At 42.7% G+C, this 20,000-nt stretch overlaps 1 protein-coding gene across 1 annotated transcript in view; it reads right to left on the reverse strand.

The window, feature by feature from the left end:
* trpc7b (transient receptor potential cation channel, subfamily C, member 7b) overlaps positions 1 to 20,000 on the reverse strand; it is a 127,829-nt gene that overhangs the window by 2,778 nt on the left and 105,051 nt on the right. The window contains exons 10-12 of the mRNA XM_063190541.1: positions 17,867 to 18,062; positions 14,331 to 14,552; positions 3,640 to 3,720 (exon numbers count right to left, since the gene is read on the reverse strand). Of these exons, the coding sequence (XP_063046611.1) occupies positions 3,640 to 3,720; positions 14,331 to 14,552; positions 17,867 to 18,062 (499 nt within the window). The remainder of the gene's footprint in view (positions 1 to 3,639; positions 3,721 to 14,330; positions 14,553 to 17,866; positions 18,063 to 20,000) is intronic.

Genomic DNA, 20,000 nt, shown 5'->3' on the forward strand with positions numbered 1-20,000 from the left:
AGGGAGAGGAGGAGACAGTGGGAGGAGAGGGAGAGGGGAGTGGAGGAGAGAAGAATATGACAGATGAGGGGGAGGAAAGGGATAAGAAGGGATGAGAGGGGGAGGAGAAGGAGGAGAAGAGAAGCAGGGATGAGAGAGGAAATTACGAGTTGAAGACAGGCAGAAGTGGTGTGTGAAAATGAGATCAGCTGACGGCAGCCGATGAACGTTTCAGCAGGAGACAGGCTGGCCCATAGAGAACTGATAGCATCTATGGTCAGGGTCCACATATATTCATTCACACCCAATGCTGTAATGTTATTTCAACACCTCCTGCACAAACACAAATGCGCACATGGGAATGTGTGCATGCACACACATGTATGGGCTAGCATAAACTCTCTCTCAGACGCACACACGCACGCACACACACAGAAGAGGCTTCCTAAGATAATGATAAAGTTGCACAAACATGGTATTGATCATTGTCACATTGGCAAAATGCACACATACCCATATGCGAGCACGCACACATGCACACACACACACACGCACACACGCACACACGGTTGGACTTTGAGAGATGGTGCTTGCTTGGGAGATAGCTCATTAGAGTATGTTTGAGGAGGGATCACACAGCATGGAGCCAACACATTACATTGCAGCCAATGTCCATCAGATATGTCCCTCATGGCCAAACGCCAATGCGATGTCCCTTCCAACATGCTGTCTCTCAGTTCCCCATCAGCCACACACACACACACTTAATCACACACACATGCAGGCACGCACAGAGACATGCACACACACATGCACGCACGGCACGCTAACACTCACTTACACACACACACACACACACACACACACACACACACACACATGTAGGCTACATGTACACGCACACGCACACACACACACACACACACTCAAAACACACACATGCATGTATGAACGCATGCACATACACACACGTGTACGTACGCACATACACACACTTATTGACTGAGTGTGTAAAGATCACTGGAACCCTCATAAATGGCTCCCTCTGATTGAGAATATCTGGTATTGGTTCAACAAATCTTTGTTCCATTGTCATTTTAAAAAAAATGTGTTTCTAAAGGGCAAGTCCACTATTTCGCACATTTAGCCCTTTTTCTCAGTTGTTTGCCATGCAACAGAGTGATCCTCCCCAATCTTATGATGTTTGCTGCTGTTTGCTAATTTGGATTTTGTCTGAACCAACTTAAGACTGGCTCTCTATGGACATGCCTGTATGTGCTCTTACAATAAGACCAACCTAGACCAGTTTTTGCTTTCAAGAATGTGCAACTCATCAAGTGTTAAGTGGTGCTACGGACATGCCTAGATGACCATTCTAAAGCTGGTTGAGGCAAAATCCAAAGCAGCAAACACAAAAAGCTAGGCGGGGACTTCTCTATTCCATTGCAGACAACATACAAAAGGTGCTAAATGTACTAAATAGCGGATTTGGCCTTTAAAGATGTTCTTCTTTGACTATCCTTCTTTGATCATTGTCATGTGTGACAGCACACAGCTGGATACTTTTGAGGAAAATGGTGTGTGTGTGTTTGTATGAGTACATGTGTTTTTGTGTGCACGTCTCTGTGTGTATGGGGGTTGGGGATGAATTCCTAGACGTCTTTGTAAACTGGTTATTTATCATCTCAAGTGCTTTAATGATCTTCTGTCATCTCATTTAGCCTCCACCTTTAAATAATTGTGTACACATAACGGCTACATAATTCATCACACACTTGGACTCCCGCTGCTCCCTCAGCGTTCCCCTCCCTTCCAGTTTCACAACCCTCCCTACTCCTCCACCCACCCACCTGCGTATTAGGAAAACAGCTAAGATGAACATTTTTGTATGTAAGCCCTGCCGTGTTCTAACCGTAGGGCACTGGGTTACTACGCCAGCGACCCAGGTTAGATTCCGGCCCGGGTCGTTTGCCCTGCCTTCCCCGTCTCTCTTTTCCCACTCATTTCCAGGTCAATCCTCCACTGTCCTGTCAAAAATAAAGAATAAAAAGCCCTAAAAATATGCATAAAAAGACGTTTGTATGTAAACAGGATATGGAGAAATGAATAAATGCTTTTATTGCCTGTGGAGTTGACTAATGCAATATCCTACTTGTAGGTCTTCCCCAAAAGTGTGAGGCAGGTGCAACTGATCCAAATTGCTGCTGCTATAATTCTAACTAAAGCAAAGCAAAGAGACCACATCACTCCAGTACTTAGGACAGCACTAGGTCATAACACTGACTACAAGTGAGATTTATAATTGAGTTTAACACTCTTCTGATAGGCTAAATATATATGATATATATTAATAATAATAATAAATATGATAGTTGCTAAATGGCTTAGGGCCTAAATATATTGTAGATATGCAAGAGCAATAATATATGTCTTAGGTCTTCAGAGTCTCCTTTACTGATTGTCCATATGGTCAAATCCAGACAGGGTGAAATGGCATTTAATCATTATGCTGCCAATTGCTGGAACAGCTACATGTCCAAATTAGAACTGCCCCAACAGTATCATGTTTTAAAAATAAAATAAAAACAGCTTTATTTTCATCTGCCTTTGGTAATTGTTGTTAATTAGTTATTTTCTATTGAAAATACAATATAATACATTCTTTTCTTTATTCTCTATTACCTTTCTATTTCTTTACTCTTTAGCACATTGAATGACAGTTATGTATGATAATGTGCTATGTAAAATATTATTGATTGATTTGATTGATTGATTGATTTTCTTTTCTCCCCGGTGCTCTCCTGCCTCCTCCTTCATGATTGAGGGCTCCAAACAAGGTACCATCGCCAAACCTGACCCCTGTTGGACGTCCCCCTTATTATGACAGTTATGGGTAAGCGGTTAGGGTGTTTGGCTTGTTGGCTTCGATTCCAGAACCGCCAGGTTGGTTATTAACCAGTACTCTTCTTCATGACCGAGGGACCCTCTGCATGGTGACGTCCTACTGCACGTCTTCCTTGGGGCGTCATTTGGGGCTGCCCCCTAGCACGGGTTAGGCATAAATGCAGTTTTGTTGTGTGCAGCGTGTGCACTTGTGTACTATGGAGTGCTGTGTCACAATGACAATGGTATTTTCCCAGGTGAACCAGCCCAGGCTTGGCATAAACAATAACAGGTGTCTGTGTTCCATTATCGCTTTTTACTACTACTTTAATGTTCTGTGTCCTTGGGTACCATAAAATGCACTGGGAATTTCATTTTGTGCAGAGTGTATTATGTATTGTTATTATTGGAAATTTCATTTTGTGCAATATGTACTGTGTGTATCACAATGACAAAAATGGGAGTTAATATCCTAATCTAATGTAATCTAATCTCTCCGACTCTCCCCCCTGAGAACAGTGTGTGTTTCATCTCCTCATCTGATATCACGTCTCAACTGGTGTGTCTGTGTGTGTGTGTGTGTGTGTGTGTGTGTATGTGTGAGTTTCATCTCCTCATCTGATATCACGTCTCAACAGGTGTGTGTGTGCGTGTGTGTGCGTGTGTGTGTCTGTGTGTGTCTGTGTGTGTCTGTGTGTGTGTCTGTGTGTCTGTGTGTCTGTGTGTGTGTGTGTGTGTGTGTGTGTGTGTGTGTGTGTGTGTGTGTGATGTCCTCACCTGATAGCGTGTGGGGTTCTTGATGGGTTTCTTCACCGTGTACTCCTCGCGCGTTCGAGGATACGTGCGGAACCGCTCCGGCTTTAGAGAGAGAGGGAGGTGTGTGTGGGGGGTAGGGGGGAGCAGAGGGTGTGAGAGAGGGGAGAAGGAATTGGAATGAGAGAAAGACAGAGAGAGAGAGAGAGAGAGGAGGTGGCAGAAAGAGACGAGAAAGAGAGAAAGATATAGAGAAAGAGGTGAGAAAGGGAGTGAGACATAAAAGGGATGAGAGAGAGAGGGATGAGGACAGAGAGAGAGAAAGAGAGAGAGATAGAGAGGCAGAGAGAGAGAGAGAGAGAGAGAGAGAGAGAGAGAGAGAGAGAGAGAGGGAGGGAGGGAGGGGGAGAGAGAGAGAGAGAGAGAGAGAGAGAGAGAGAGAGAGAGAGAGAGAGAGAGAGAGAGAAACACAAGAGGAAGAAGGGGGGAGAGAGGTACAGTAGAGAGATGTTTAGTGAAGAGGTTGGATAAGACTAAACTCTTTATCCCCTGCACTGTAAACCCAGACATCAAATGTACTTACCAAGACTAATTAAAATGCACTAAAAAATAGAAGTTTGATGGCATTTCTGAAGAATACTGAGTATTGACAACTTATTTGAGGAAATAGTTGTTCAGATGAATATGTTTTAGTTGAATGGATTAAATTCATAAGTTTTGGTTATGACCCCGCCTCTTTTTCTTCAGGCTGCACCAACTGGCCTCTACCCAGATGTGGGCAGTTGAATGTATTCCTGCAGTGTGTTTCATGTTAACAGATCGTTTCAAATTTCAACTGACAATATGGCCACGCGGCAGCATCCAATTTTAAATCAGAATATTGCCACCTAGTAAAATTAGGCTATCTTGTGAAGTGCCATTGCACAATTGAAAGTCAAATGCTGCATGACATAATTGACATTGCCTACCATCAACCAGGAACAATGGTAGTGCCCAATCAACCTGTCAATTAGTACCTGCCCTCACTTGAGTACATAGGACTGTTACAAGTTCATTGAATTACTACCTGCAGCTGCCACATGCCTGATTACTCTGGTCACATGGTTAACTTTCACCTCTATAAAAACTCAGACTGTCACAATGCTTGAGTTGCTTGCCTAAATGACTGGTTCGCTGGCTCTCTGTCCGGCTTGTTGGTTAGTGAGCTAACTGACCGACCAACTGACTGTTTGTTGGCCAGCTGGTTGGCTGGCTAACTGACTCTTTTGGTTGACTGTATGGCTGGTTTGTTAGCTGGCTAGCCATACAACTGACTTGTTTGTTGGTTAGTTGGCTGACTAACTGAGTGTTAGTTGGTTAGCCGGCTCTTTGGCTGGCTAGCTGACAACTGACTCTTTTGGTTGGCTGGTGGACTGGTTTGTTGGCTGGCTAGGTATTTAGTTGGTAGTGAGTATTGTGGTAGCAGGTATCCTTTTTGGTGTGTTGCTTACTTGACATTTCAGGATTGTCTAATTATGCTCAACTAGAGTATTCTATGCACACTGGTTAATGTACTATCATCCAGGAGATTACAATAATTAAATGGTAATAATATTGCACATACTGCAGAAACTTGAATTTCTCAGTGGTTATGGATAGTTTGGTCTATTAATACAAGAGAGCAGTGTGATGGACTGGTTCCATGCCACAGTTGTCTCAGTCATGGTGAGGAATGGGAGGTGCCACAATAACATGGTAGCTACCTCTTTTGTGGTGATGAATGGAGGGGCGGGATCATGGTAGTGTGGGTAGGGTGACAGTAACTAACTGTGGTGTGGCCACAGTAAACTACTGTGAGAAGATCACAGTAAACTGTGAGGATGGCCACAGTAAACTACTGTGAAATGAATGCAATTAGTAGCCAGTAATTCCCTGTGACATCACGGGAATATTTTTTACTGTGTACTTATCTAGCTAATTGGTTACAATTTTGTGAATGTAACTTCATATTTTATGTGAAATAACTATACGAAACATTTGATATTACAGAAGACTTTCAGTTTGATCAACTTAAAATTTAATACATTTAACTGCAAATTTTAAATAAAATAATTCATTACAGTTAATCTTACGAATGATGGTAAGTTTAATCGACTGGGAATTTAGTACATTAAACTGGGAATTTTGCATACAATAACTATAGATAACAGTTACTACTGTGGAAGATGGTAGGTTTAATCAATTTGGACTTAAGTACATTTAACTTAAACTTTTACATATAATGAGTATATACAACAGTTGAGGTCACAAAAGATTGTAAGTTTAATCATTCATAATTACTTAGTTTTTCTAGGGCAACCACTTTTCTGGGTTTTTGTAAGTAAACTCAACTTATAAGGTTTTACAGTGTGTATTACCAACTATAAATATTGATGTCACGCCCACTCCCCTTGCAATTATACCAACGCCATCACCACCAACGGTGGCAGGCAAACATTTATTCAAAGTACACTTAACAAGCTGTGCCACTAGCATTCTTGACTATTAGAGAGCAGAGAGAGGGTCCGAGGCACTCCGAAGTAAAGTTGAAGGGCTGAAACGCGTCGGCTTGATAGCCCACATAGAAAAATAAAGTACTTTTAACTTTACATCGGAGTGCCTCGGACCCTCTCTCTGCTTTCCACATGTATTCCTCCGGACACCGATGAGCACCTGAACTTTTTTAAAGCCTACCCACAGACACAACTCTACCTCTCTCTCTCTATATACATTCTTGACTATGAGTAGCTAATTCACTGCAGATTATTTACTTTGTGACAGGGGATCTCAACCTTTTTTGACGAAACGCCCCCTGGGCCTCGTCATAAGCCTCCCAACACCCCCCTTTGACCTCATGATAAGCCTGCCAATTCCCCCCTTAGTTTTAAATAATAAAACAGGCTAATGCCCCCACTCAGCTGTATCCTTCTCAATGCCCCCCTAGGGCTTCCAAATGCCCCCTTGTTGGCTGCTGAGCCCTTGTTGAGAAACACCACTTCATGAGAACAGAACAGCTACTCTGTGCATGTACTGTACTGTCAGGAGAATTGAATTATATTGAACAGAAATGACAGAATACAAACTATTATAATATAAACTAATATAAACTAAACTAACACAATATAGGTCTATTATAATATAGATGATTTAAGATAAGATAATATGATCTAATAAGTAGGTTAATAATATGATTCAATATAAGTGTACTTTGTCAAATCCCTCATAATATCTGACATTATGCAGAGGATTTGAAACTGTGAAATACATAATATAATATAATATAATATAATATAATATAATATAATATAATATAATATAATATAATATAATATAATATAATATAATATAATATAATACAATATAATATAATATAATATAATATAATATAATTTAATATACCAACATAGGCCCATACATAAGAGACATCAATATAAATCATTTGACATCAAAGTCAGAGTGAATTTATTCACACAGTTCTAACATGTATACAGTTAACGATCACTTTTGTTCAATGTTTCCTTGATTTCCTCCATCAACACCATGAAAGTCTCATGGTAAGTGCATGGGTGAGGAAAAATAAGTGGATTCTACTGTGCGCAGTATTAATCAATGGCAGATACGGGAACTGGCTGAGAGAACGAGATGAAATTAACTAACTATGCAGAGAGAGAAGTACGTCATTTCATGTGAGTGTGATGCTTCCATGACAGCTTGTTTCTCTGCAGGTGGTTAGATGAGGCTGTGAGGAGGCTAGCGGAGAAGACAGCGGGTGGACTCCAATCAGTACGGACACATGGGACGCACCCAGCACACAAGGCATGAACAGGCTCTCTCCCATAGAGAAGACATGAACAGGCACGCACACATGCACGCACGCACGCACGCACGCACGCACGCACGCACGCACGCACGCACGCACGCACGCACGCACGCACGCACGCACGCACGCACGCACGCACGCACACACACACACACAAGCACATGGTACACACCCAGCACACACAAGGCATGAATAGGCTCTCTCCCATAGAGAAGACATGAACAGGCATGCACACATGCACGCACGTGCGTACGTGCGTGAGTGCGTGCGTGCGTGCGTGCGTGCATGTGTGCGTGCCTGTTCATGTCTTCTCTATGGGAGAGAGCCTATTCATGCCTTGTGTGTGCTGGGTGTGTACCATGTGCTTGTGTGTGTGTGTGTGTGTGTGCGCACACAAGCACATGGTACACACCCAGCACACACAAGGCATGAAAAGGCAATCTCACATAGAGAGGACATGAGCAGGCACGCATACACACACGCAAGCAGGCACACACAAGGCATGGATAGGCTCTCTCCCATACATGAACAGGGAGGCACGCACATGGGACGCACGCACGCACATGGGACGCACATGGGACGCACCCAGCACACACAAGGCATGAATACATTCTCTCATAGAGAAGACATGAACAGGCATGCACGCACGCACGGACACACGCAGGCACGCAGGACATACACAGTGCACCACAAACATGAATATGCGCTCTCATATAGAGAAGACATGAGCACGCACACACGCACGCACGCACACACGCACACACGCACACACACAAAGACATGGCGCATACCCAGCACACACAAGGCATGAATAGGCTATCTCTCATAGAGAAGACATGCACACGTATGCACGCATGCACACACACATGCACATACATGGGACGCACACACTACACCACAAACATGAATAGGCACTCTCACATAGAGAAGACATGAACAAGCATGCACATACACCCACAAACACACACACCACACACAAAGACATAAGCACGCTCTCACACACACAGTGGACACATGCAGATAGACAGACACACTAATATGCATATGCATATGCATAGCACACACACACACACACATCAGAAAGACAGACAGACAGACACACACACACACATAGAGACATACACACACACAGAAAGGAAGGCTGGAAGGCAGACAGCCAGGCAGACAGAAGTAAAGCCAGACAGACTCACACATACTGAGATATCCAAAAATAGTTCTATGTGACCTGCTAGCCCTTCTCTTCCCTTCATCAATTTGGAAGGTGTTTACTTTAAACATCTCGGGGCTCAATTTGCCTGTGATTTGGCAAGCAAAAGGTATGCACACACAGACATGAGCTCACTTTCTCTGTCTCCTTCGCACGCACCCACGCACACACGCACGCACGCAGGCACGCACGCAGGCACGCAGGCACGCAGGCACGCAGGCACACGCACACGCACTTGCACACGCACACACACACACGCAAATGCACGCACACACAAGGTCTTTTTGAAAAGCAAACCCACACATCTCTAGAGACACATCTCCAGACCCCAACATTTGTTGAGTCACAGCTCAAGAACAGAAGGAGATAGTCTGAGAGAGAGAGAGAGAGAGAGAGAGAGAGAGAGAGAGAGAGAGAGAGAGAGAGAGAGAGAGAGAGAGAGAGAGAGAGAGAGAGAGAACAAGTGAGAGTGCTGAAGGAGGGAGAGGGTAAGACCGAAACAAACGAAAAAGTGAGATTTTACTCATTTATTGTTCACATTGTCACCAGTTAAAATTACACGTTACGTTAATCTCCATAAACTGCAAGACGTCGCCTCCATATAGCATGAGAATAAGTGAGGAACCATCTCCTTCACATCTCCAAGAACATTGTTCCCATTCCAAACAAGCCCCATCATTACCATATGAACATCAACCTCCTGCTGTCATACACTGTCAGGGAGAGAGACAGAAAGAGAGAGACAAAGAGAGAGAGAGAGAGAGAGAGAGAGAGAGAGAGAGAGAGAGAGAGAGAGAGAGAGTGAGAGACAGAGACAGAGAGAAAAAGAGCATCTGTGGGAGAGAGAGAGAGTGAGACAGAGAGAGACAGAGAAAGACAGAAAGGCGGAATGGTAGTTGGCCAAGATACATAGAGATTGAGAGAGGAATAGAGACAGAACTAGATAGAGAGAAAGAGATGGAGAGATGGCGAGAAACAGACATGCACATACATGTAAACTAGATAGAGAAGATGGAGAGAAAGACAGCTTGCAATTACCCAAGGGGGCCGTGGCATACAGCCTGGATCGCCTCAGCAAGCACTCTAAGCAGGCAGGCGGGTGGGCGGGTTTGTGTGTGTGGGTGTGTGTGTGTGTGTGTGTGTGTGTGTGTGTGTGTGTGTGTGTGTGTGTGTGTGTGTGTGTGTGTGTGTGTGTGTGTGTGTGTGTGTGTGTGTGTGTGTGTGTGTGTGTGTGTGTGTGTTTGTGTGTGTGTGGTCAGGGGTCGGCTTTCCACTCATGCTGAAGTCCAAGAGGAATGATTACACATGGGACAGACGGCCCAACAGCAGCGGCCTTACAATATTGGCTAACGCCAAACAAACACACACACACACACACACACACACACACACACACACACACACACACACACACACACACACACACACACACACACACACACACACACACACACACACACACACACACACACACACACACACACACACACACACACACTCTCGTTCATTCTCTCTCTCTTTTTTCATTGCTGGCTTCATTTACAGGGGTAGGAGCTAAGGACATAGGTAGGCTGTCTGTAGATTGTGTACCCATCATGCACTGCACTTCTTGGAGCAAAATTTCTCAAACGAAAAGCCATTTATCATGAAAGAATATCTTAGTTTTGCTTCAAAACTATTACTCTTTGTTATATTCTGTGTTCATTGTATGGTTTTTACAATTAAAAGTGGTACGTTGTATCCACTGTCATTGAGGTGTCCCTCGATATGTAATGGCTCCAGATTCCATTATGGCAGTAAATGGTACATGAGAAAGAAATATATGACTAGGGGAAATAGTGTTAAATAAAAATATTAACAAAAATTACCAAAAATTATTAATTTCTTCCTGGAACTTTGTTGCTCACAGGGGGTTCCTGGTGGCATGGGGGCCCTAAGCCATTGCATAGTTTGCGGGCCGGTGTCCTGTCTATATGAGCTACCCATCGAGATGTGATCCTTTTCGCTACTGAGCATGCGCACGCATGCGCACACCCTCGCGGCGGTTTTCGCGGGTGATTGCCCATCGAATTGTGCGACCGCGGCAGTAGACTACTGGTTCGGAAATTGCATACTCTCATATGGGTTAAGTAGCTTAAGGCTGGTTTGGTACAATAATAAGAAATGCACTGGTGGGGATGTTTTGAAAATATGATTCCGGTCATTAAAAGAGGTTGCCCATAAATTGACAGACATCTGCCAAAACAAAGCCACAATACGCTATCTGGGAATCTCTAAACCGCGCTTGTTTATCCCCATAGCACATCATTTCATATGGCAATGTTGCCTTGCGAGACAGGCCCACGTCGCATTGAAACCAAACCAATAGCAAATGGCTGCATTAAACAACCAGTAGCCAGGCCCTGATCCCAAACACTTTCTCCAGTCCTGTATTTGCACAAATTCAGCTCAGTCTCTTTCATATGGCACGTTTCTTAACTTGCTCAAACGAGAGGCTCACGTTTTTTTAGTGGTCAGCAGCCGCACGTTCTTATTAAACTCCACACGAACGTTTGCACACCCCTGTCCATGAAATAAATAAAGTAATGGTTATTAAAACAGTCCTACGTGGACCATGGCCGATTGAAACGTCTTCCACGGAAAATCAAGGTCGCTCATTTAGATGAGGCAGCGCAAATCGATAGAACACCACTATCGAGTAAGGCTACCGGTCGCTCATCTCGACGAGGCAACATATCTCGACAGAACACCGGCCCTGCACACTCACACTCACACTCACACACACACACACACACACACACACACACACACACACACACACACACACACACACACACACACACACACACACACATTCACACACATTTTCACACAGTTGTCAGTGTCAGGCTCTGTTCCAGGAAGGCATTTGCAACTTTACATGTGCCTTAATTAGGGTATTAGGAGAAGAGCTCCCAGTGATGGATGGCGATGGTCTAGCCCTACAGTGATAAAGCATGACACGCAGGCCTTTACTGTGAGCACGGCTCAGCACGAACAGAACTGTTAGTCTGACGGATGAGGTCTGGACACACACACGGTCATGGACACACAGAGACATGCACGTGCATACATGCACGCATACAGACACGCACACAGACACGCATAGATGCACGCACGCAGACACACATGCACACGTATGCACACACACACACACACACACACACAGACACACACTCGGACACAGACATAAACAAACGCACACACACACACACACACAAGCACAAACACACAAACAGATGTGCATGGACACGGTCACGGTCATGGTCACAGATATACACAGACAGACTGACAGACACAGACCTAGACACAAATTCAAACACACACACAGTGACACAGCCACACACACTGGGTCATGGACATAGACCCAGATACAGTACCACACCCAGATACACATACACATGCACACACGCAAGCACGCACGCATGCCTTCACGTACACATGCACGTACACATGCACACACGCACACACAGAATACACATTGAAAATATAGACACAGCTGCTGTGATTATTTGTAAATAGATGCCTAATTATACTTAAAGACGTCGTAGAAACAAATACTAATCTGTAGTTTCAAGAGCTAATTGTTAGTACAATAGGCTATAATTTAATAGTGGAATATGCAGTTAAATACAGTTATGTTGTCCTACTTGTAAAAATAGCAGCTCCTGTATAGCTACTGTAGGAGTCATTTCAGCTGCAGCATTTATTAACTTTAACACTTGAAAACTGATGCACGGAATAATAGGTAATAGACAGGAGAGAGGATACACTGAAGTGGTTTTAGGCATCATAGGGTGAACAGGGCCACCACCTACATTTTCAAATCCATATTCCTATAGACATTACTTCTGTCCTTTGAGGCATGCCGTATATGGTGCATAATGTGCACTTTTTAAATATGTTTGAGCTATGGTAGCCTCAAAAGTGTACATCAATGGAACGCTGTAGTGTAGCCACAGAGAAGTCGTTATCACCATTGTAATACACTACAACATCACTACACAGTCTTTACTAATACTTTACACTGTAAACCCAGACATCAAATGTACTTACCAAGACTAATTAAAATGCACTAAAAAATAGAAGTTTGATGGCATTTCTGAAGAATACTGAGTATTGACAACTTATTTGAGGAAATAGTTGTTCAGATGAATATGTTTTAGTTGAATGGATTAAATTCATAAGTTTTGGTTATGACCCCGCCTCTTTTTCTTTAGGCTGCACCAACTGGCCTCTACCCAGATGTGGGCAGTTGAATGTATTCCTGCAGTGTGTTTCATGTTAACAGATCGTTTCAAATTTCAACTGACAATATGGCCACGCTGCAGCATCCAATTTTAAATCAGAATATTGCCACCTAGTAAAATTAGGCTATCTTGTGAAGTGCCATTGCACAATTGAAAGTCAAATGCTGCATGACATAATTGACATTGCCTACCATCAACCAGGAACAATGGTAGTGCCCAATCAACCTGTCAATTAGTACCTGCCCTCACTTGAGTACATAGGACTGTTACAAGTTCATTGAATTACTACCTGCAGCTGCCACATGCCTGATTACTCTGGTCACATGGTTAACTTTCACCTCTATAAAAACTCAGACTGTCAGTTGCTTGCCTAAATGACTGGTTCGCTGGCTCTCTGTCCGGCTTGTTGGTTAGTGAGCTAACTGACCGACCAACTGACTGTTTGTTGGCCAGCTGGTTGGCTGGCTAACTGACTCTTTTGGTTGACTGTATGGCTGGTTTGTTAGCTGGCTAGCCATACAACTGACTTGTTTGTTGGTTAGTTGGCTGACTAACTGAGTGTTAGTTGGTTAGCCGGCTCTTTCGCTGGCTAGCTGACAACTGACTCTTTTGGTTGGCTGGTGGACTGGTTTGTTGGCTGGCTAGGTATTTAGTTGGTAGTGAGTATTGTGGTAGCAGGTATCCTTTTTGGTGTGTTGCTTACTTGACATTTCAGGATTGTCTAATTATGCTCAACTAGAGTATTCTATGCACACTGGTTAATGTACTATCATCCAGGAGATTACAATAATTAAATGGTAATAATATTGCACATACTGCAGAAACTTGAATTTCTCAGTGGTTATGGATAGTTTGGTCTATTAATACAAGAGAGCAGTGTGATGGACTGGTTCCATGCCACAGTTGTCTCAGTCATGGTGAGGAATGGGAGGTGCGACTGGGAATTTAGTACATTAAACTGGGAATTTTGCATACAATAACTATAGATAACAGTTACTACTGTGGAAGATGGTAGGTTAAATCAATTTGGACTTAAGTACATTTAACTTAAACTTTTACATATAATGAGTATATACAACAGTTGAGGTCACAAAAGATTGTAAGTTTAATCATTCATAATTACTTAGTTTTTCTAGGGCAACCACTTTTCTGGGTTTTTGTAAGTAAACTCAACTTATAAGGTTTTACAGTGTATGACTGGGTTAGTGCCTTTCTGGTAACAGCGATTTTATAACAAAGGGCATGCCTTATGATTTTTTTTGTAGCTTGTCTCGATGAAGCACCTCATCTTCACACACAGCCACGAACAAACCAACCGGCCCATTATGCTGTATCAAATTATGGGTAATCTGGCCCACAGTGCTCCACAATGTCTGCTGACCTTTGCGCGCGAGTTGAGCATGCCCATCTCCAGCTCGCTGTCATGGCGATGACCTTTGGCCTTGCAGAGGCGGACCAGGCAGTTCTTGGTGCGGAGGGCCAGGTAGTAGAAGGACTTGGGGCTGGGCACCATGTTGAAGGGGGCCGGCAGCGTGCGGCCCTCGTCGAAGTAGGACAGCCACAGCTTGGCCCGTGCAAACTTCCACTCCACATCCGCATCTTCCTGTAGGGAGGGAGGGAGGGAGGGAGAGAGAGAAAAGAAAGATGAGATGAGATTTAACCATATTTAGCCATGTAAGAAGAAAGAGGTGGTAAAAAGAGAGAAAGAGAGAGAGTCAAAGTAGGAGACACAGAGCTCAAACTTCCACTAAACAAAGGAATCTTCCTTTACAGAAAAGAAAGAAAAGAAAGACAGGAGGGAAAGAGAGAGAATTTGAGAAGCGAGAGAGAAAGCTAGAGCAACAGAGAAAGAAAGAAATATAGAGACAGTGCGCGCAAGAGAGAGCGAGAGAGAGCGAGAGAGAGAGAGAGAACGAGAATGGGAGACAGAGACAGAGACAGAAACAGAAACAGAGACAGAGAGACACCTGACTCAAAGGTGTGATAATCCAAAAGCACATATTTTTCTGTAAAGCCGAGTGACCCATCTGTGGATTAGACCCTTATGGACAGTAGGTAATGTGACTCTACCGGAACATGATGACAAACTGCCAATATCACCAAATCATACCATATTTGACTGTATTTTATTTTACAGTCCCTGTTGTTCCAGATTATTCTCTGCATGGGATTCTTTGTGCTGACCTCTATCTACTGGTAGGAGTTGTTAATCATGGATCAAAAATACGTTCTTGGATGGATTGATCATGGATGAATGAACAAGATTCACAACTATTGTACTATACAGATGATTAAATATCGATTCTATTCACACATACATTTGTGAAATTTAATTGCTACCGACTATTCTCACAGTTTATTGTAAATGCTCCACATGCTCACTTCCATTTCCTGGTAGGAGTTATTGATCATGTGTAATGTAATGTAAAAGTGCTTAATGTGATTAGAAATATCTACATGGACACTACACTTGGCTCTGTTTCCTGGTAGGAGTGCATTTATACTTATTAGATTGAAACTGCACTCAGAAGTTCTAGTCCTACTGTATATAGAGGTACCTACTGAGATGCTCTTAAGGTACCTGCTGAGATTCAGAGATTCTTCCCACAGTCAGCACACTCATTGCTCGCCTGCTGATGACTGGTTTAAACATGACTCACGAAGGTCACTGGAACATTTTTCCTATAGTCTGCCTTTAATTGTAGATCATGAGACACGCTCCATCCTACCTCTATCTCCTGGTAGGAGGTGTTGATTATGGCTGTTAGCATGTTGAGTCACACCACTGACTATAGAGATGATTTAAAAGCTATTCTATTCATACCTACAGTATTCATAAAATGAACTTCAAAGTGGTGGTTCGCTATTTTAGACATTAAGCCCTGTTTGTGTGACTTCTGGGGTGAAGTAGAGATGTTCTCGCTGCCCACCTCTGACCACTCGGTGAGTTTCATGTCTCTGCAAACGAAAGTTTAATGCCATTTTATGATCGATTGCTTGAGTGCTTCATTGGAGTCAATGTAAAGGTGGGGGGGCTGCAGTCTTGAATACCCAAATGCTCCGTTCAGCACCAAATGTCAAAATTGTGATGAGAACATCTCTACTTCACCCCAGAAGTCACACAAACAGGGCTTAATGTCTAAAATAGCGAACCACCACTTTAAACTAACTTTGATGATAACACATCTCTGCATTGCCACTATTTACTCCTTATTTCCTGGATTATAAATATGGCATTTTCTTACTTCTATTTCCAGGTAGGTGTTGTTGTATCATGGTCATTAGCATGTTGAGTAGCACCACAGACAATGCAGATGATTGAAAAACAAGTCTGTTCCAGTGGTGTAGTCTACGTAGAACGCGGGTATACGGAGTATACCCACTTCTAAATTTCAGGGATTTCAGTATACCCACTTAAAATTGATTGATCCATTGTTTTGAATAGCACATATATGTACAGTATACCCACTTCAAAAACATCTCAAATATAAAGTATACCCACCATAAAAAAAGTAGACTACACCGCTGGTCTGTTCATATGTATTTATGAAATGAACTGTAACGAATCTTGATGATTAGGTTACAAATGTCTACATTGACATCTGCGTGCTTATTTACTGAAATAGAAACAGTTGCTTACTTCTATTTTTGTTCATCATGGTGATTAGCATGTTGAGTAGCACCACCGATACAGATAATTACCTCCGCCAAGGAGATTATGTTTTCGGTTGCGTTGGTTTGTCTGTCTGTTTGTCTGTTTGTCTCTCTGTCTGTCTGTCTGTCTGTCTGTCTGTCTGTCTGTCTGTCTGTCTGTCTGTCTGTCTGTCTGTCTGTCTGTCTGTCTGTCTGTCTATCAGCAGGATAACTCGGAAAGTCAATAACGGATTTTGACGACATTTTGTGGAGAAATGACAAAAGGAACAAGTGATTAAATTTGGTGGTGGGATTTTTTTTAAAAGATTCTTCACCATTGCGGGATAGGGCAAATTTTTGCCATTACAGTTTCTAACAAAAACAAGGCAGCAAGACTTGAAAAAAATTAGGATGTAACATAATCAAATGTTCTATCAAACAGCTTCCTTGACGGAGGTCTGCACTCTCTGAGTGCATTTAGTTTATCATCTATTTCGTTCATACTGTTCATTTTCTTTTTTTAATCGATGTTCTCTATTCTTTCATATCAATTCATTAATCTCTTGATGATTACAAATGTCTTCATTGATATTGCCTCTTATTTCATGGCTTAGACATGCTTTACTCCATATGTTTGCTTCTACATATTTAAAAAAAAAAAAAATCTGGTAGGAGTTGTTGATCCTGGTGATTAGCATGTTGAGTAGCATCACCACATATACAGATGATTTAAAATCCATTCTGTTCATATCTATTCATAAAATTTTTGGTCATTACAAATTGCATGCGCACAGTAAAAAATGGAGTGATAATTCAACACTAATACAGTTAGTACTCTGGGACCACATACACTAGAAGATGTTAAAATGACCACTGCATCTTTTACGGTGTACTTATTTCCTGAATTTAAAATACAACCAAAGGTACACCTTGGTAAAAAAAAATTGAAAGCACTTGAGTTTAAGAATCCAAGGCACTCTTCCAAAAAGTTATAAATAGCTTCAATAATTGGCTAAATCATAGAATTTTTTTAAACGGCAACATGTTTCTGGTAAGGTGTGGCCTTCATCAGGGCAGAGTAATTGGCACAACTCTGTGTCAAAATTCTGTTCATATCTATTCATAAAATGCATTTGTGGTGATTACAACATGTGCTCAGTAAAAAATGAGTGTTAATTCAACTCTGAGACATAAACTCTATAAGATGTTAAATTGACTCTGAATTAACACTGCATCTTCTACTGTGTGCTTATTCCCTGGATTAGCAATACAACATGTTCTTACCTCTATCTCCTGGTATGAGTTGTTGATCATGGCGATGAGCATGTTGAGCAGCACCACCACCATGGTGACGTTGTAGACCCCGTACAGCACGTAGCCGATGTTCTCTATAAACTTGTGGTCGTACTTCAGCACCACTGAGATCACCTCCGACAGCCCGAAGATGGACCAGAAGAGCGTCTTAAAGCTCTCCTCCACTCTGTAGAGAACACACAAAGACGCACGCGAATGCACACATGCAAACACACGCACGCACGCACGCATGCACGCACGGACACACGGACACATGCACACACGCACACACACACACACACACACACACACACACACACACACACACACACACACACACACACACACACACACACACACACACACACACAGTGAATTTTAATATGCTGCATTAATCACACTAAATTCAAATAACAACATTTTAAGGAACAGCCCTGCAAGAAACAAAAGAGAGCAAGACAGATAGGCGCTAGTGATTTGAATGCTTTTGTTCATACATAGTGCTTACACAGACACAGACACAGATAAGTAAAAGGGATTTCAATATGCTGTATTAACAAACCTTCACTTAAAATAGTAACATCATCTTATTTGGAAAAGCAAGCTCTTGGAGAAAGAGTGTATGAGAGATGGGCCAGGGAAAGAAAGACGAAAAGAAAGAGCGGGAGGAAGAGAGGTGGTGAGAGAGAGAGAGAGAGAGAGAGAGAGAATAAGTCCGAGAGAAGAGGATAATTTTAGCAGAAATCAGTACTTCAACAATGAAATACCCATATTAAACAGTCTACAGATCTGCACACATTGACACGAACACATTCACGCAGACACAAAGAAACAAAAGAGCGGGAGTTCGGAAACGGATAATATCTGAGGGGCCGAAAGTGCGGTAGAGCCATTAATAAAGTGCTTGACGCAGCAGAATGAATCATTGCTAAGTGGATCTGAAGCGGTCTTTCATCATGGTGTGCTGGGGAATATTCAATTCAATTGCACATGTTGTCGAGCTGCCCGCCAGCCTGAAGTTCAACAAAGAACAGCTGGATGAAGAAGAGGCAGAGAGAGAGAGGGGGGGGGAGAGAGAGGGAGAGAGGGAGAGAGAGAGAGAGATGAGAAGGAGAGAGGAGAGAGGAGAGAGAAATGACAGAAGAGAAGAGAAGAGAAGAGAATAGAAGAGAAGAGAAGAGAAGAGAAGAGAAGAGAAGAGAAGAGAAGAGAAGAGAAGAGAAGAGAAGAGAAGAGACGAGAAGAGAAGAGAAGAGAAGGGAAGAGAAGAGAAGAGAAGAGAAGAGAAGAGAAGAGAAGAGAAGAGAAGAGAAGAGAAGAGGAAAGACAGAGACAGACCAAGAGAACTGATGGAACAAGAGAAGAAAAGAGAGAGTGGGTAAATAATGTCAAGAGAGGGTTCAGAGTTGGTGCATGGCTGGTGGACATATTTTATGCTTTGCTTTGGAGATAGCATCTCTATGTCTAGCCGCCGGAGTCACTGCCAGGGTTTTTTTTGCCCTTCCCCACTCCCTATTCTTCTCTTCCTTCTCTTTCCTCTCTTTTCTTCCCTCTCTTCACCCTTCCTCACTGTAAAACAAACAGGGTTGATAGTATTCAATCACCGCGCCTGATACCAGGCTTTGCTGGTGTTTGTCATATTGTACCATCTCTATGTCTGGTCTCTGGCTCTGGAGTCTGGCTTCCTTTACCCGTGCCCTTTTCTTCCTCACTCCTTACTCCATACCCACATACGCAGCAAAATAACAATGGTAATATAGCTCTTTATCCCATAAAATACTTGTACTTGAAACAAAATAAACTTGACCCCCTTAACCCCTTGGTGCAGAGCATGTGTAATAACCTTACTTTCACCAAAATTGTAAAGGCTCTTGGTACTGTCATTGCAATGTTGTTATAATGTAGTTGAGTATTTTCAGATAGTGAATAGGTCCATCGGCGACACCATCTGCAGTAAGAAGCTACGGCAGAGCCTCTGTTATGACCTTATTGTCACCAAAATGTTAATGACAGAGTCTTAATCGGTTACCTAAGACTCCTTGCATTGTGATAACAATGTTTTATGATGTAAATTAGTGTTTTCGGCAAGGAATGAAATGAGTCGACGCAGTAAGAGGCTACAGAG

Source organism: Engraulis encrasicolus, chromosome 23, assembly GCF_034702125.1.
Source record: "Engraulis encrasicolus isolate BLACKSEA-1 chromosome 23, IST_EnEncr_1.0, whole genome shotgun sequence".
Classification (NCBI taxonomy): Eukaryota; Metazoa; Chordata; class Actinopteri; order Clupeiformes; family Engraulidae; genus Engraulis; species Engraulis encrasicolus.